Source organism: Symphodus melops (genome assembly GCF_947650265.1).
Source record: "Symphodus melops genome assembly, chromosome: 11".
Taxonomy (NCBI): domain Eukaryota; kingdom Metazoa; phylum Chordata; class Actinopteri; order Labriformes; family Labridae; genus Symphodus; species Symphodus melops.
In genome coordinates this window covers 14,815,388-14,835,036 of record NC_136701.1, presented here as the reverse complement: position 1 = coordinate 14,835,036, position 19,649 = coordinate 14,815,388, and the positions used below count along the sequence as shown (strand labels likewise).

The window sequence follows — 19,649 nt, the reverse complement described above, 5'->3', positions numbered from 1 at the left end:
CTGTGGTTACAACACAAGTCCACTGACTTGCGTTACGACAACTCCACTTGTGTTGCTATGCCGTAAAACACTTTGACCGACCTGCCAGTGAAGAGGGACAGCAGGCCTTAAAGCTTTTTAAATCTATAGACGATGAAAGTAGGGTTATCAACACGCACTTTCATGTTATAGACAGTATTTCGGGCTTCCTCACGATGATCATAGAGAATGTTGAAGCCTTGAAGTCATGGCTGGCAAAACTCCTGGAGCCAATGTGAGTGTTGAATTGAAATGACATTTAGCTCGCATGCTACGTAGCTACGTTAGCTTAGTAGCCTGTGTGTTTAGCCTGGCATCAATGAAGGGCTTGCTAGAATCTAATGGTAAATTCTTGCACGAGTTAGCTGACCACATTGCAGCTAGTTAACGTTTCACAACATAGTGACTTCGTTGGACCTTTATTATTTCCAACATATTGTTTCATATACATCTTCTATTGTTATTTTAGGCTCCATAGACACGTCTGGTTGACTCACGATAATATCACTTTAACACAGCTTTGTAGCAAGCATCTAGCTGTAACAGATAGCCAACGTGTACGTTGCAGTATGTAATATAAATAAGTGACACACAATTTATCTAAACCTTGTTATAATTAGCAAAATAAATGGTTTTTTTAATAAACAAACAGAGAGAATTGTTTACATGTAAAGTTACCATAGTAACATACTTTTACTTTCCACCCCTCTCTTTCGACTTATCCTTCAATAGGATATTATTTTAAAAGACTTTGTAGTTATAAGTTGCAGATATTTGTTGCTACATAAAGAGCAGCCACGGACAAACTTCTAGTTTAAAAAATAAGGAAGAAGTTGATTTGTAAAGTCATCACAATAATTATTCTTTTGTAAAGCATTTTTCAAGACAGACCACACAGCTCTCATAGACATTATTTAAACAGTACAATCACAAATGTATCAACCAAGCAATCAATTTTTTATTTTATTTAAACAGTTGGGGAAAGAAAAGCTGAAACCTCGAGCAGAACCGGACTCATGTTGAACAGCCATCTGACAAAACTGTGTTGGAGTTGTGAGGGGTGCAGAAAGAGAGAGAGAAGGAATAACAATGATTGAAATAGATCTATATAACAACAATGGCAGTAATAATGGTAACGGTATGTGTAGTATTAGCAGTAACAGCTAAGTATGTTAATGTACTGCGTTATGACAGCCAATCGCAAAAGTAGTTTAAGCCAGTAAAGTTAACATATGCACGCTGGAACGCTGATAAAATGACCGATCTGCTAAAAAGGCAAATGTGCAAGTCTCTGTGAACTGTGTTAACACACAGTGCTCCCAAGCTGCTGCATTGTCTTCTCTGGCAACAAGGGAACATTCTTCATTCACATGAATCTGAACTGAGTTAAAGTCTCATTGACTTTACAGACAGGGTTCTCAAATATATGTATAGGTTTCAGATTTTAATCCACTGCAATTTTAAACAAGACAGGATAGAAGCGTGTTAATGTTGCTCTGCTCGTGTGCTTTTTATTAATTTACGGAACTTTTAGTGTGATTTAATGTGAGTCTCGTGGGTGTGAATGTTTTTATATTGTCATCGTCTGTCACCGTGTGATAGACGGTAAGGTTTCCTATTTGCAGAACATGTTTGAATTCAATTCAAAGTTAACAATTTAATCAGTATTTTCCAATGATATATCAACATATGCTGGCCCTTATATGTTAGCACATTGATGCTCTCCTCTTTAGAGCCAGTTTATTTTTGACATTTTAATTGTTGGTTAGGAAGCTTCTTCTTCTTGATACTGACTATAGTTTGGTATGGTTTGGACATTTGCCCGCCACTTTGGTGTTGTAGTTTCATCTTTCCCAACCTGTCTCTACTGTTTAAAAAGTATTTCCTGTATTTTTGTGTTTAAAAAAAAAAAAAACCTTCATTCTAACCTGCAGATGTGATGCTGACCCCTCTGCATTAGCCAACTATGTGGTGGCTCTGGTGAAGAAGGACAAACCAGAGAAAGAGCTGAAAGCTCTCTGTGCGGATCAGCTTGATGTCTTCCTACAAAAAGGTACAAACTCCAACCAAAATGTCTCTGTTAGTGTCAGTGAATGCATCATGCTGTTTTGTCATTCACCATGAGTATTGATGGTCAGAAATGTTGTACAGATGTTTGTTTTTCTCCAGAAGAGATGTTCACCATTCATTGAAAACAAAAACATGTATTTTATTCACTTAATGCTCCTACTGACAATTTCACTGTTCAATCATCATAAACTTAAAAGGGCTTGTTTACTTTCACTTTTAGGTCACTGAACGATCGTAGCCTAGAAGCCTGGTTTTGAAATCATACCAAAGGGCAGTCAGGCTTTGCAGGTCATTATATGTAGTTAGTGTTGTCCTCACATGCAGCATCGGCATGTTAGTGCAGCTTTAAGTTCAGATTTGGAGGAATATCCAAAATGTAAAATATAAACAGTTTCTTTTTTCATCCCATACGATGAGTTCAAGTAACGTTCAGCTATGTGTTCTCTCCATCTACCATGTGTTGTTCTCTGTAATGGCCACCAGAGGGCGGGCGACATTATTTAAAAGTTCCACCATACTGTTGCACAGACATGTACCGACAAAGATGACACGTGCTGTCGTTCAAAGCATGATTGAAAATGCAACTATGGCTCCGTTAGAACTTGACAGCTGTTAGGCGGTGTTGTTTTATAAAAAGAAGAAATGACTTTATGAGAGCCTTCAACGTTTTTTGATGTTTTATGATACTTTTTTTTGTTTAGCAACGCTTCTCTGTTTTACCTCCTAGTTTTTCACCTGTTCATTATTAGTAAGTAGTTGAGATTTTTTTTCTCAAAATTTCCTGAAGCTAGGATCAGAGAATTTGTTACTTACTGTACTTTTCCTTCGCTGCTTCTTGTGAATAAATCCTCCTCGTATCACCTGTTCCTCAATTTTAAATGATAAAGGCTGCGGTGGAACACAATTCTCTTCCTGTTTGATGAAAGTCTGGAGGCTCTTTCATGACAGAAATACTTGGTGTTGTGGAATGCAGGACGAACGTTTGATGCCTGAGGGGAACCATGATTCTTTTGAACAGAGGAAGATCCCTTGTAGTTCAAGTGAGAGATTTAATCTATTAACATGACACGAATCGTTTTATCGTTACAGATACAGTTGGATTTGTCGATAAACTTTTTGAATGTCTGACAACCAAGAACTACCTGGGAAATCCACCCGCCAAGGAGCCGCCTAAAGAGGAAGTCAAACCGCCACTTACAATCAAACCTGAAGTTGTAGAGGTGAGAAGCATTAAACGTACAGTATGTTTGTATAACGACCTGTTTGTGATCTCTCCATCTATTTTTTTGTATGTCTACATCTCCTTCTTTGAGAAGAAAAAAGATACTTCACATTCATATTTGACTTTCCCCATCAGGCTGAAACTCCAGAGGAGGAGAGAGAAAACAGGCGCAGGAGAAGTCCTCTGAGAAACCGATCGGACTTCAACGAGTCGAGGTACAGCGTGGCTTTTGTCTTCAGACCTTCGTTTCACTTCAGTTTGAATGAACACAAACTCCTTATTGCTGACAACAATTAGTCGTGTTTCCGAGTTGTGCAGAGATGTTATCATTTGGATATGTATTTGCATGGTTCGCTATAATCCCACGAGCCCTTCTCGTAAATTGATGCCCTGGTGTCGAGTAGCCAGGCCCTTGACTGTAACACACCCAGTCAATAACAAATACAACAAAACAAAACCAGCTGAAGTTTGACTCAAACAACAGTGGAAGTGTAACCTGTTTTAAACAGCAGCAGATTATTAGAATTAAAACATTATTGAAGGTATTTAAAACACCTGTTTCAGTCCAGGTAAGGGTTCATATGGATGAATATGTGTATCTGCTTCTTTTTCTCATCAAATTATTAACACCCACTTTTGTCTGAGTTTAAATTCATCCAGGAGCTTTTCAAAAAATTGTGTCCTGGACTTGTGAATTTCAAATATATTATAAAGACAAAAATATTCAGAGGTATTCCCTCAACCGCACAGGAGCAGAGACGACAGGCGGCGAGATGAGCGCAAGCGGCGCGACTTCGACCGGCACGGGAAGAGCGGCAACGACTCCCACCGAGAACGAGAGCGCCACGAGCGCCGCAGGGGGAGCCCCCGTGGGAGGAGCTACAGCCGCAGCAGAAGCAGGAGCAGGAGCGGCAGTCGAGGAAAGAGCATGGGCAGGGAGCACAGAGGAGGCAGAGGTGAGAAAGTTTCCCCCCACCACCTTTACAGTACACCACACAGCCAATGACAACAGCAGCACAGGGGACTACCATTAGGGCGTGTAAACTCCTGTCAGAGCAGTTGAGCTGAGCGTTATTGATGTGCACAAGCTGCCGGAGACGTCCTGATCACCCTTTAGACTGAAGTGTTTATGAATGCAGTTCTTTCTTCTTTTTTTAAGTATATTTTGTTGGCAGTATTTGCTGGGAGTTGTTTTCGATTTTTAAACAATGTGGACTACTTTGCCGTCACATCAGTGGGGATTCATCTACAGGAACTTGAATTGGCCCTTTTCCCCGCAAGGTTAATTCTCCAAATGTTTAGCACAATGTTCAAAAGTCAGGATTGAAATTTCTGTTTTAGTGCATCTCTCTACTGTTTTCCTTTTTCTTTCTTTTTTTTCTTTTTTTTCTTTTTTTTAATGCTTTGCCGTACTGTAAACGTGCATCCTAATACCTGTTTGGCTGTTACAGATTTCAAGTCAAAGTTCGAGTCGGAGCGTAAGGACACCGACTGCTACAACTCGTCGACAACATCGGGCCCCCCGCAGCAACATCCACCGCCTCTTCTTCCTCTACCCACACCTCCGCACCCCTTCTCGTCCTCTTCCTCTGTAGGAGTCCCAGGAGCCGGAGGACCTCCCATCGCAACGCCCGCTCACCTGCCTGACAGCACCACAGACAGTTGGTCAGGCTATTATGGCACCCAGAGGCAAGACGGCGTGGGGAAGCCATTCAACAACAAGGTTTCTTCACTCAAACAGCGGTGCAGGGATTACGACGGTAGGAACAAGTGAATGATCTTGCCCTCCTAAAAACTGCATTCTATCCATCTCTGCTGTTTTTTGGGTTTTTTTCCCATTAATAATGTATGCCGTTTATGTTTGATACGGTCTCTGTCAAAAAAAAAAAAAAACTGTCTCCATTCTCCTGGGTCAGTTCTTCTTCCCATGAGGGTCATTGATTGCCTTGTTTAGTCTCATCACTAATGACCACTGTTAGGCAGTCCTCTCCTCTCCAGAGACACGGCAGAGTTTAAAGTTACCCACAGTCCCTGAAGCACACGACTTTCTGTCACAGTGCTCAAACACAGACTCGAGGGAAAGCGTTTTTTTTTTTTTTTTTTAATGAGACTGTTGGGTAAATGCATACTCTGTAGCTCGTAGCTGCTTTGATCTCGGCTAGTTTGTTTATCAATACTCTGTCATGAATTCTCATCTTCTTAAAGTTCTGGGTTTTTTGGGGGGGGTTTTTGCAAACGTCCTTCCAGATTTGAAAGTTTCACATTGAGAGTACGTTTGATTCTGCTGTCCTTGAGTTGTCCTAACCTGCCTAAAAACCTCAAGTCAAAAGGCAGATTTCTTAACACCCCTTTTTCCTCCTCCTCCTCCTTCTCCTCCTCCTCCTCCTCACACAGAAAAGGGATTTTGTGTCCGTGGAGATCTGTGTCCTTTCGACCATGGCAACGATCCTCTCATTGTGGATGATGTCAATCTCCCCAGCATGATTCCCTTCCCACCTCCGCCCGTTATGCCCCCTGCCGGCCTTCCGATGCCCCCCATCACCGAGCCTCCCCCTCCCCTCAGGATGCCCGCAATGCCGCCCCCGTATGGCCAGCCACCACCGCCAGGCGTTTTCCCCATGACTGGTAAGTAGTAACCATCCAACAAAAAGGGTTGCATCATTTTCAGGACTTTATTTGTTTGTAACTTGTGATGTTGAATTTCTTTTAAACTTTAAAAAAAAAAGTTTATTGTAATGTGAGTCGCAGTCATTGTCACATGTTGAAACTCTCTGTGTGAAACGATGTGCGAGTCTTCAGTGGTTTCCGACCTGAGACATCAGCTTTTGGCTTATATCTTCCTCAGGACCCCCACTGATAGTAACCAGTGGGATTGACACCCCAAACCACCAATCAGCTATCACTTCCTCTCCTCCTATTGGACCACCTGGTGTGGGACTGCCGCCTACTCTTCCTCCTCCTCCTCCACCTCCTCCTCCCTCCTCGTCCTCTTCTGTGTCTCTTCGTCCCCAATATGTCCAGTCTGAATGTAAGCAGCGATGCTTTTCCTCTACAGATTGGGACTGTGTGTGTTTGGAGAATTAATTTCACTCTTAATCTGAATTGAAGTGGGTCGTACTTCAAATTGACTCAACTAGTTGGAGTTAATGTGAAGACTTTTAGCTACCCTGTGTATCACCTCTCTTATTTTTTTGAAGTTGCTTTGTGTGTGATTATATTGCATTCAGTGTCATTTACATCCTCAGGCTGCAGTAACATTAGTTGGCCAGAAGGTAGCACTGTTTATCAACCTAAGAGACAGAGCAACCCGCACAACTCTGCCTCCTCTGACTGCTCAGTGCTTTCCAATCATTTCAGTAATCACACATTTCTACAGTAAAAGCTAAGTTAGCTTCAGATGTAGCCTTTCTGTTTGTCCTTCAGTACAAACTCAAGCTTTCGTACATAATTCAACCCAGATATTTTTTTGTTTAAATCACAGAAGCTCCTTTGTACATGATTGAACTTTGGCTGAGGATAAGAATCATCCTTGTCAGGAGTCTGATCTTGTTTATTACTTAATAATTAACTTTTTTTAACAGTTTGTTCCTTCATTGACTGACTTCAAATATATTTGCAAACCTTTCACATGTATTTATATCTTGTATAAAAGTTGTAAACAAGATAACATTTAATGGTTTAGTTCCTACGCAGAGCTTTTAGAATGATTATGTATATTTTTTTAAATACCAACAACTCCCTCTTAATGAGTGTAGGACTGTTTAATTTTCGTATCTTATCTGTCCATAGGTGAGTGTTTGAATGTCTAAAATGCTTCATTCTCACTTTAAAGTCTTTATTTTTACATTAGATAACTATGATCCAGAGGGATACAACCCAGAATCCCCCGGCCTGACTACAGCAGGCAGGAACCCGTACCGTCAGTTCATTCCCCGGGTGCAGACTCAGCGCTCTAACCTCATTGGCCTCACATCCAACGAAGGACAAGGCTCCAGAGGTAGAACACGTACACTTTGTTTACCTAAAGCTGACACTTGATGTTTGAGAAGAACGTTCCCAGTGTTTATTTTATCCTGCGTGTTTGTCTTCAAGCTGCCAACATCGTGATCCAGACAGAACCAGCCGTCGCTGTAAGCACTCCTGGAAGTAACGCGCCCCGCTTCAATGCAGAGCAGGACAACAGGAAGAGAGCCATGGGGGCCAGTACAGCTGAGGGACCTGCAGTTAAAAAACCCTGGATGGAGAAGTAAGGACTCAAAGATGTGCACATCTCAAAATATGATGTTGAATTTTGAGAGATATGAGTGTCTTTTTAAAAGAAAAAAATGAACTTGCTGCACGTTGTTGTCTTGTCCTGCCATGAAACAAAAACACTAGAAAGACAAAAAAACAAAAAAGTAGAGGTCATTTATTGTTTACATTTTCAAAGCAAGAACTGTTTCTCTAACATGCAGCAGTTTGTGAACAGTTTGCAACAACACCGTCTTCTTCTTCTTTTTGTTTCAGACCAGGCTTTAACAACCAACACAAGAGCAGCTTTCCAAAGAGGTATCACTATGTGAACACCAAGTTGGAGGTGCGCAAGATCCCACGTGAACTCAACAACATCACCAAGCTGAACGAGCACTTCAGCAAGTTCGGAACTATCGTTAACATCCAGGTATGTTGGCCATTTTTGTAGTTCAAGAGGTATTTGAACTGTGTGGTTAGAGGTTTGTTTGGCCTAATAGTCCATCAGGAGTCATTTTAAGTTGGTGGGGTTTTTTATTACTCATGACAGACGCATAGAGAAGGATTCACTTTATTTTCATTTTAAAATGTACTGTGATGTCACATTTACTGTATCCTTTTTTGTTGTTGGAAGCCTTATATGGGAATGATAGAAAACAGCCATTTTCAGTCTGTCCCTGAGACTCTGTTCATCACAGTGACACTCTGATGACTTGCCCTCGAGTCAATGCTCAAGTAGTTTCAGGTCTTCTCAGTGTAAACGACTCAGCAGAAGAATTTCAACACCACATACTCAAACGTAAAGCGTTACGTCTTACTCTCAAATCAGGTGGTGTTTGGTGGCGACCCAGAGGCAGCGTTGATCCAGTACACAAAGAACGAAGAGGCCAGGCGGGCCATATCCAGCATCGAAGCAGTCCTCAACAACCGCTTCATTCGTGTTTACTGGCACCGTGAGCCGGGCACCAACGCCACAGGGCTGCCGCCGCCGCCGCAGCAGCAGCAGCAGGAGCAGAGCTCAGGGAGTCAGGCCGCTGGATCAGCACCCAGCCAAGCGCCGCAGCACAGCAACATTCATAAGGTCAGCATTAAGAGCGGACACGTAAAGATTTTGTTGCCTTAATGCATTACTCAAACCGCAACAGTAAAAAAATAAATGTTTTCTCCCTTACTTATTTTTCAGGGAATCAAGCAGCACAATCCTGCTGCTTACGTGTTGAACAATACACTACCGAAGCATCATCGCCTGTCAGCAGGGGCGGGGCCACCGGGGACTCCAAACAAGCCAGACGGCCTGAACCTGAATGCAGACGCGGTCATTGTAAGTATGAGAACATCTTCAACTCACAGTAGCTTTGCGTACGTGAATCCAAATCTTCAGATTAGAACTTGACATACAACCCTATGGGGGAAAAAAAGGACGACGCCTTTTCAAAAAGCGATGCGCCCGACGCCTTTTCTTTTTTTCTTTTTTTTTAAGTTGAATTGTTTTACGCTTTCAGAAACGCACTGTGTGACGTCAAGCGCCTTTTTGACAGCTGACCAATAAGGACAAAAGGGAGGGGGGATTCATGAATCGGAAGTATCTGGTCCTAAACCAAAGTCTCAGACACGTTGAAATGTTGAACAAAATGATGCTGCTGGAACGAAACATGAAGGGTTGACAACGTTATTACAATCCATCCTTCAGGAATCCTGAATGTCTGTACCAAAGTGTTTGGGATCTTTTTCAACTAGATGTCAAAGGAAAACCTAAAAATGCTGAGCTCCTGTTGTGCATATGACAGATATACTGATATGCATTTTTAACCTTATTTACAGTAGGACGAGAGATGTGAAAATAAAAGTTCAGTGTGACTATCAGTCACTTCCACAGTCTTACAAAGTCTTTTTGTTGAAAGAACAAAGCAATACAGTAGGAAAGCTTTTTGTTTGGTTCATCCAGAGGTGGGACGCGTACGAGCGGTTGGAAACTCACAGTGCATGTTGTCGGTGTCGGCACGGCAGCTTTTCTACAAACTCTTTCGGATGACCTAATCTCCCTTTCTGTGGCACTTAGGTGGCACCTACACTGACAAACGCCCAGAAGGGCCCCTACTCTTCCGCAGCCCTGAAGTCCTCCTCAAAGAGCCTTGGGAAAACGGGAAAAGCACTAGAAGCACAGGAAGTCCTCAAGAAGAAGCAGGCATGTTGCTTAATTTTTTACTGCGTATTTTGACTGCTACCAGAATAGCTAAACTAGGATTAGCCCGTTTGTTTCTCTCGAGGCGGGGGAGGGGGGCAGTCACAAAATGTCTAAATAGTGTCTTTTTTAATTTGATTTATTGTATTGCTTTTGTTCAATTAGGAGGCGTTAAAGCTCCAGCAGGACATGAGAAAGCAGAAGCAAGAGATGTTGAAGACCCAGATTGAGTGTCAGAAGGTAAGACTGGCCTGAATACACATTTACACAACTCTCTGACAAACGTCTGAAGTATCCATCGTTTCTGACTAAAAATCACTCAAACACTTGTATAAAGTCCCGGCCTTTACACGATCTCTCTCGCTGCTGTGCGTCTTCTTCAAGGCCTTGATAAACCGCCTTGAGAAGAACCGAGGGATGAAACCTGAGGAGAGAGCCAACATCATGAAGACTCTGAAGGAGCTGACCGAGAAGATCGCACAGCTGCAGAATGAAATGAACCCAGCCTCGCAGAACCCCAGCGCCAAATCCAACCACAACCAGCCCAAGACCAAGATCGATGTGAGCGTGAGCTCCTTTTTTTTTTCTTCAGCATTACACAGATACACTAGCAGTTGACTCGTTGCAAATTTAAATTTCGCTACTAACATCCCTACTCTAATAGATAAGAGAACACTCAGTATACAGTGCATTTAACACAGCTTTTGATGTCTAAAATCATACTGAACTCAGCGTGTTAATTTGGTTTTTGTAATGGTTCATCACGTTCTTTAACAACAAAATCTGCTGCTCAAATGTATGACGCTCTGCGGCTGAACAATAACTAACGAGGGAAGCTAACGCTACCAGTACTGGTACAGGTAGGGTTTCACTCACAACCCTAACCCCACTATTTTCCCTTTTTTTTTAAATTATTATTTTTTTTAATCCAGTATGATTGAGTGTTTGGGGTTTTCGTACCGCTGAATGAGAAACAAGGAAACATATTTGAATGAATTTGAAAGCAATCACTGGGGAGGGGTTTAGACAGAGCCCAAAGGTGGATGTTACTTTTCAAATCCCGCTATAGCGTTTTAGAATTAGCAACCCTGCCTTTAACCTGACGAAGCCTTACTACGGTGCTGGCTCAGGAGTAGGAGTCGCTCGTCTCTTAAACGAAAGGTCAGCCACATGTCCGACGTGTCCCTGAGGCGAGACACTTAATCCCAATTAAGAAAAAATACAGACCCAAATGTCACCTAAGAATTTCTTGTTTGATTTATTCCTAAATGTTTACATGAGCACTTAACACAACAAATTTAGATTTTGATTTTTTAAGAAAATATTTCACGTATACATGTTCAACAGATATGACATGGGCAATTTGTATGTTCATTTTTCAAATGTAGTTTATTACAATTGGTCAACAGATGTCTGATTATTCTGGTAGCTTGCCTTTAATCCTGCAGCATTAACTGTTTTATTAAAAAACAAGGATTTAAGCTCTGATGAAAAGCGGACTCAGAATTGAAAAATGCAATTCACCTCCTATGCAGGAATATTTCACAGAGGACATTTCTACATCATAGGTTTCATGCTTTGAGTCGTCAGAAGACTTAAAAGCCTAATGGCTCAAGTCATTTAGAAAAAAAAAAATTTATTGTTTGTAAATTGATTTCATTTAAACAAATGCAAATACAGTTAAATACAACATCACATAAAACCTCAAATTTTAAATGAAAAAGAGCAGAAAGTAGATGAATCTGATATAATCTGACCCTCTTAACTACCCCCAACTATTAATGAACAAAACTCTTAATTCAAACATTCAATATAAAACAAATTGGCTGCAGGCAAACAGCCCCTTTAGTAGGTCCTTGGTGACATTTGGTTTTATACCATTCAAAGCATTTTTTTTTTTGTATTACAACATCACTAAACGGAACACATACATCTCATGAACATATTTCATCATTTTTCTACTTTTTACCGTTTACGTACAAGATGCCATCCGTACACTGCTGCTGGTCAGTCGAGCGGGGAGAGAAGTTTAAGCAGCTGCATTACCGCTCACACACATCATTTAACCAGCGAAAATATCAACAAGTGGTTTAACCCGCCCGTAACTGTGATGTGATGACCTTGTTAGACAAACATTGACAAATGTGTCATTTCTGCCTCTATTGGCCCTTTGTTTTGCAGACTCTGTAACTGCAGACTAGGTGGTCTGAGTTTATCATTGCCCTCTTTATTGAGTTAACAAAACGATATTTCTTTTTCTTTTTTTTTTCTTTTTTTTTTTAAATAACGTGATAACAGGCGCAGAAGGAATTGCTGGATGCTGAGTTAGACTTTCACAAGAAGATGAGCTCTGGAGAGGATACGACAGATCTCAAGAGAAAACTAGGACTGCTACAAGTGGAGGTAACACACACACACACACATACACATAACATGCTACATGCTACCTGACCATATATGGACAAACAGATAGCGAACAGGTCGCAGGTTGTATCGTCACACTTTTTCAGAATTGCAGGATGTGACAGGTTGAAACGCTTCAGAGGAAGTCGGCACACAAGATAGTGGCAGTGTACGACGTCATTTAACACTTCCTGCCTGAAAAACGAGAGGGCTTTTTCAAACAGAGGGAGCACATATAAAGCACTTTGAATAAAAACTCAAACCGAATAAACCCATAGAAAGAAGTGAGGACTACAAACTGACAGGCTTGTCAATAGAAGTCTTTTTTTCCCCTGCTCATGTTTAGATTTTTAGCATCGGGTATTTGGGATTTCAGTAAAGGTGTTCATTTAAAAAAAAAAAAAAAAAAAGTAGACTTGTGACTTTGATAGCTTGTTTTTAGGTGAAGTCGCAGCTCAGAGTATCCGAGGCTGGTGGGCAGCACAAATTGATCCCACACACATGGCTGTGCACACAAACATAGGCGAGGTCAGCTGTGACAAGAACATCGCTTGTGTTAGCAACACCCCGCCTGGCATGTCGCCCCCCCCCCCCCCCCCCATCTCCTCCAATGGGTCCTAAATTATCCAGTTATTAAAAATGCATTCCCTCCTCTACCATCTATCCATCCAAACCCCCGGTCCCTCCTTCTGCACATTAAACCACAGCCACTTAAGCAAGCCCAGAGGAACCGCCGCTAACGAAGCCACATCAGACACTGGTCCTTCGCTGACGGAGCCCCCGTCTCATCAATGTTTGAGCTGCTGTTCCTTATGAGATATTCGCAGGATGACAATTAAGAGGGAGAAGTGAGGGAGGGGGGGGGGGGGGGGGGGGGGGACAAATGGAACGAGAGTGGTTGCAGAATGGTTGGGGAAGTAAAGAAAAGTCGGTGTTAAAAATAGAGTGACACGTGACACAGTGGTAAAAGTCAGAGACGTCTGAACTCTAAAGATGAAGATGTCTTTTAGATTCTGTCTCTTTTCTGAATTTGTTTTAAATGATTTTTTTTCTTTTTATTCTGACCTGTTTGCTGAGGAAAAAATGGTAGACGCCTAATAAGGGTTAGGGTAACCTAAACCAGGGGTTCTCAAACTTTTTTAGACCATAGACCCTTTTCAGGTGACACATTTTTCCAAGGACCGCCTTAATATTGTAATGTTGATAAGCATTATGTTAATACAATGTATTCATGAACTATGTAGTACTTAGCAATGAGCCTACATTTATACGAGTAATTTTATAATATTTGACAAAATGTTAGCTCCGTGTTTTTTTTGTTGTTTTTTTGTTTTTTGTTTTTTGTGACAAACATGTCAAAGTCATATCAGATTTGATCTGTTGGCACAAAAGTAAAGTGGGCGGGAGTATTGGATAATGTAGCTGATTTTATTGGCACAAGAAGTCTCAGTTTGTAGATATTCTTTTTCAATTTTTTAACATTTTTTTCTAAATGATGCCACGGACCCCACTTTGACAATCCCTGTCCTAAACACTCTAGTTTGTTTTCACATCTTATAGCACAACAGCAAATGAGCAAGGCTCACAATCTGTTCTCCACATCTGCTTGTAATGATTTTTTGAACACAGCCAGGTTGGGCCCCGTGTAGTCTCCTCTGCCTGTTAGCGACAGTATTTATAACCTCGCTCCTCCCAATCTGTCCTTTTTCAGGCCACTCGGTTGGGACTGATTCGGGCTCCAGGAGGTCGGGGACGGGGCCGAGGGAAGATGGCGCTGGAGCCCGGTTCGATGCACGCGGGTCGTGGAAGGGGACGCAGCCGGGACATGATGGCTCGCGGCGGCGGCTCTGTGAACCGCATGGTGGTCGACCACAGACCCAGAGCTCTGGCTATTTTGGGTGTCACTCAGGAGGAGAAGGAAGAGCTGATGCCACACTTTGTGGTGAGGCCTGTGTTCATTTTATTCATTTTTTTCTCTGAAGAATCAACAGCATCTCATATTAAATCTTCTAAATCTAAATATTCTCTTAGAAATTTGGTGACATCGAGGATATCCGTGACCAAGATGCAAACACGGTCATTATGACCTTTAAGACGAGAAGCGAAGCAGAGAATGTAAGTCAGAAGAGTTTTAATGAAGCGTCTGAAAAAGGCTGTGACTGTGACATAATGATACGATGATGTTACCGGGACGAAAGACGCAGACACTGAAGTTCTAACACTCGCCTTTCTTCCTGTGTGGTTTTCCAGGCAGCTAACCACGGAGCGAAGTTCAAAGGTCGAGTTCTGCAGATTTCCTGGTACAAGCCCAAGACGCCCTCCGTTACAACCGAGCCAGAGGAGGAGGAGTCGAAAGATGAGGACAATACGGTATGACACACACAAACACAGACGATAATGTACAACATGGAGTCAACTTTTTATCATCAGCAGCGTACAACCAATGACAACGCAGGAATTAAGGTCAATGTAGAGAGCTGATCTTTCATTCTAAGTGGGGAGGGTTGAGTTTTTTTTTTTTTTTGTTATATTCACAGATTTTACTTTTACATTTCTTTCTGGCGCTTCTAAATTTTTTAACCACGGCTCCCAGTGGAAAATCAGAGCAAGCCTCTCAGTACTAAGAGCATCTTGGCCCTTTGAGTAAAGTTGCATTACTGTCAGGTGAAATCCTCATACTGTATTTTCATGCTTTGAGATGCATTTCGGAGGTTTGTGTGCAAGCCTTTGAAACGCAACTCGAAGCTTTGTGAAGTCACTGTGGATTCACTCACTTCAGGGTCATTTTTAGATCATTTGAAAAGTCGTGCACAGTCTCTCTGATCGAATCAAACACCTTTTTTTTTTATATTTCAATTTCATGAAATCGTCTTAAATCTTTGGACGAGGGGGCTCATTTATTCTCTCTAAGAGACCCCTGGTAGCAAATTCTCGCTGAAATCTCTTCAGTGCTGAAAATCCAGACGCCTGTACATTCAGATGATATTCAGTACAAGTACACCCAGGAATGAATCCTGTTGCATCACTCTCTAAATAAATGCATCACTTGGAAACATGTGGTTCGAGTCTGCAGAACAAAACCTCACCTTACAAAAAACACACGGGGCTCTGTTGAAGTCATAGTTTGCTCAGAGGAAATAAATAATCCGGAATACACTTTGAACCTATTCAAACCCAACACTCGTTTACTGACGCGTTTAAACCTACTGTAAGGAACTTTTCTGTCGACTTTGGCGCCCCCTGTGGACACTTCTTTTATTGATTCTGTCCGATTCATGCATACTTTGTCCTGGTGTCATTTTGTGGTGTAAATTTACCCCTCGCTGTTTGTGTGTGCTAAATATATTATTATATATATAATATTCATTCTTGATAGTCTCCTTTGTTCTTTCTCTGTAAAGGCATCAGTTATAATTTCAGCATGTCTTATAGCAAGTTGAAACGCCTTAAAGCAGGGGTGTCCAAAGTGCGGCCCGGGGGCCATTTGTGGCCCCATGAGGGGATTTTTTACGGCCCCTGACCTCATTGGAAGAATCGAAAGATTTTGGCCCGAGGCCTCATTCAGATGGCATATTTTCTTATTTTCCTTTTTCATGTGAGCAAGGGCTGAAATATATTCATAAAATAAAAAGTGTTCAATATGAACAGCTTTGACTATTTTCCACATTTTCTAACTATGATAATGAACCTATGCATATTTTTTCTAAATACGCAGACTTTTGTTTAACCATTTAAGAAGCTGAGCTAAATACAGAAAGCTTACGTTATTGTGAGAAAAACAGATGAAGAAGTACGAAAAAAAATCAAAGTATTTGATGTTCTTTGACAGTACAAATATTTACTTTTTTTTCCAAAATTGGAGCACAATCGTTTCTCACTGCAACAAGTTATTGTGTATTTAGGTTGTTTTTGAAGAGGTCAAAATACAAAACATTCCTTACAATGTTATTTAAAATACTAAAAAAAAAAAATTCTAACACAACAATTTTGGCCCTCAAGAGAAAAGTTTGGACACCACCTACACACATGATTGTCCTTAAAGACAGGAGCTCATTTGGGACACTTAAAAGAAGGGAGTTAGTACAAGTTTGAAAACCGTTTCCCTTCTGACGGAGGGTTGACACATGAACACAAGTCAATCCTCCTTTTCGTCTAAATCCCGTCACTGCCCCAAGCGAACATCACACATTCAAAAGAAAAAGCCTCTAATATGCCAAATGTTCAAAACCATGCAGTACATTTAACTCTTTTCATTCTTCATTGAACCAGAAGGAAGCTAGCTCTTACTTGCCTGGTGAGGAGGAAGAAGAGGAGGAGGAAGAGGATGACGACGAAGACGACGAGTACGAGAGCCGCTCTTGGCGACGATGAAGGCGCCGTCACGCTCTCAAGGAGAATCAGTCGTTTTTTTCTTTGTTTGTTTGTTTTTTTTCACCGCCTGCAGAGAAAATCAACAAAACAGAGTTTCAACCCTTTCTTTTGTTGTTGTTCCTATCCAGTATTTTTAAAACAAAGTAATTTTAGACTAATCATAGCAAACGCTTCCTTACTGTCTTGTACGTGAGAAGAAGTGTGGAGGGACGACTCTTTTTGTACCCCTCGACTAACAATTATTTAAAACATCTCACTTTTGCTGAGAAGAATAAATGTTCAGTTGTTCTTATAGATAGAAAAAAAAAACTCTATGTAAGTTTCAGTGTGCTTACCAGATAATAGATATCAGTAATGCACAACATTTGTGTCTACTGTGAATAGGTATTTTTATACATACTGTATTTAAGCTCTTTTCTCACCAGTTTTTGAAAAATCTTGTCCTCTGTTCAGGGACAGCCATTCCTTCACCAAAAGAACGTTCTCTGTGGCTACCACAGAGATATTAATTTATTTTTCCTCTTAACAATTGCACTGTGCTGAACCTGTATCAGCACAGGATGGTGTGGGTTTTTTTACATTTCACTTTCCTCCCCATAGTAAGTTTCCATATATCCAAAATGTTAAAGGATCCAGATATTTTTGACAGCACCCGTCTCTCTCTCTCTCCTGGCATGAATACATGCGAGTGAATGCATGTTGTATTCCTACATAAAGCAGGGCCACACCTGATACTGTACTCTGAATATATAAGAGCCTGTGCAGGTACAGAAGGACTTCAGTGCAATAGAAAAATCCAAACTATGTTTACAAATGGCAGTGTCCATTCTCGTCACTTACAGTCTTGTAGTCAATATGAAACATTTCCCATCTTGTATTTTTGTTTTTGTTTTTTTGTTGCTCAGTTAATCTTCAGTCCCGCCCTGTGTTTAAAAAAAAAAAAAAAAAAAAAAAGACACCTTCCCAGGTGCTCTACAATTTGCTAAGAGTGTGTAACATTTTTCACTTCTGTTATTCTTTCTCCTGGACATCCAAAGGGCCCGGCAGGACAAAGGATCTGATCACCCATTTTCAGAAATGTGAGATCTAAAGACAGGTGTTTGAATGTAATACGGAGCAGTTGATTTTAATATATATAAATATGATTTCTTTGCCTTACACAATCAGCGGATGGCTGAATTTTTACAAGATTTGTGATTTACTTTTGTAAATTTTGTAAATGCTTGAAAGAGAAATTACTGGGGGTTTTTTGTTTTGTTTTTGTTACTTATTTCATTTATTTTGGTTTTTTTTTTTAATGGCAAAGTTCTGTCAATAGGAAAAGTAAAGCAAGAGTGCTCACAACTCTGCTTGTCTGGAAGGTTTCTTGTGTTTTGTTGAGCCAGTTGACGCAGTTATTTCTCTTCATTTTTTGATTAAAGTCGCCCGTTTTTCAAAGTGTCTCTCAGAGATGCTGTGAGCGATGGAAAACTCTGGGAGTCATGCACATCACCGTTTCTTTTGTGCATTAGTGCAGCTATGCCTCTATCTGAACACTGTCAGACAGGACTCCAACAAGGTGCACTTTTCACGAGAAATGCTTCATTACTACCCTTTCTTTTTGCCTTGTCTACATTTACTGTATATTAGAATACTAATGGTGGGAGGAATCACATACATTACATCTGTACTGTGACAGCTGGATGCAGGTATATACACGGAGGACATCGATGTTATTTCCCCAGAAACAAATAACTATGTTTACATGCAGCCTAATGAAGCATTGTTGGATGTATGCTTATCATACATCAACTTAACCAATCACATCTGGTAACCAGCCTTTACACACAGGCAGATATTTACCTGCATGTGTAGAAAGACACTAACAGAGACTTTACAATACAAGTCGTCTCCTGTGTGCTCTGGCTTCAGAAGTACAAGATGCAGACCAGTTTCAAAATGTGATTTCCTCCCATCTAAAGTGTGAGTAGCACTCTTGGTTGGATTGCATATCTCACTGTGGACTGATGACTGAAATAGCTTCCTCATGTAAACCTCAGCTCACGTTTTGGACATAGCACAAAGGCCCTCATGCAATGGAGAGCTGAAGCTTTTTCCATTGACACTTTGTCGTGATGTATGTTTTCCTCACAGTCATTTTTTTTTTTTTGTTTAAATGAAGTCTCTGGCAGTTTAAACAAATCCCATACTGCTCGTGTTAGTGAGAATTCAAGTAAGGTCTCGCTCCCACTTTTTGTACTATCTACTATCACACGTTGTAAAAACATGTAAAATGTTTATTGAATAATAGTTTTGGATTTGTTACTGTTTATATTTGCAGGATGTGGATGTATTTTCTTCATGTATTTTGTTTGTAAAAAAAAAAATGGATTTCTAATTTACTAGCATGTTTGCTTTTGCCAATAAAGATGGAGGAATGGGGTGCTTGTAAAACCAACAAAGAAAAGAAAAGAAAAAAAATACACAATCTGACTTGGATCTTGGAGAGAAAAAGAGAAAAGATCTTTTTTTTTTAGTTAAAGAAAAAAAAATTGACCAAAAAAGAAGGTGACATTGGCAATGGGGGGAAAAAAAGCGAGCAAAAGCATTCCAGAAAATATAACCTTAAACTCTTGTGTGGTGTCTTTTATTTTAATTGTGTGTAACTAAAACTTAGACATCTAATTTATTTGTTCATTGAGCTATAGAAGAATGATTCTTGAAATGCCACAAATGAGGTTAGTATTTGTGTCATTTCTGTTACAGATGAGAGCTGAATTTCTTTCTCCTCGGGCCGAAAGACAGCAGCAGTATCTGTGAGAAATGTTTTAAGAACATGAGTGTAAACGATGACAGAATGTTCTTCAAAAGGGATGCTACCAAAGGTCATTTTTGGCATCCATTTATAAATGGCAGACATAAGAGGCTGTTTTAAATGAGTGAGCAAAGTAATGCGTTATTAGATCTCTTTGTTTAAATTGTTGAAACTAATCACAATGAATGAAACGTTACTGGCAGTAAAAACTTCAGACCAAAGTGGATTCTCAAGTGATTCAAATTAACAGTTTTAAAACACTAAAATAATTATAAAGATGGTATCAATGCCTCTTTGCTGCAGTACATCAACACTGGTGCAGGTAAGTATATCTGAAGTTACTTATTGAGTACTTTAGC

The 19,649-nt window shown here is 40.6% G+C and overlaps 1 protein-coding gene across 5 annotated transcripts; it reads left to right on the top strand.

Moving 5' to 3' along the window:
* Window positions 1-11: 11 nt before the first annotated feature.
* rbm27 (RNA binding motif protein 27) lies at window positions 12-19,105 on the top strand. Of its 5 annotated transcripts, none has more exons than XM_079355598.1 (21): window positions 12-253; window positions 1,953-2,071; window positions 3,178-3,308; window positions 3,446-3,525; window positions 4,061-4,266; window positions 4,762-5,070; window positions 5,705-5,935; window positions 6,156-6,338; window positions 7,161-7,307; window positions 7,403-7,556; window positions 7,817-7,970; window positions 8,370-8,621; window positions 8,724-8,861; window positions 9,600-9,725; window positions 9,888-9,962; window positions 10,107-10,283; window positions 12,027-12,125; window positions 13,837-14,067; window positions 14,157-14,240; window positions 14,376-14,495; window positions 16,395-19,105. In XM_079355598.1, the coding sequence occupies exons 1-21, from the start codon at window positions 195-197 to the stop codon at window positions 16,494-16,496; spliced, it is 3,177 nt and encodes a 1,058-aa protein (XP_079211724.1). In that variant the 5' UTR covers window positions 12-194; the 3' UTR covers window positions 16,497-19,105. The 5 variants fall into 5 exon arrangements, with proteins under 5 accessions (XP_079211724.1, XP_079211722.1, XP_079211723.1 ...); XM_079355596.1 differs by having other exon boundaries at window positions 12,021-12,125; XM_079355597.1 differs by having other exon boundaries at window positions 10,107-10,289.
* The last annotated feature ends 544 nt before the right edge of the window (window positions 19,106-19,649 follow it).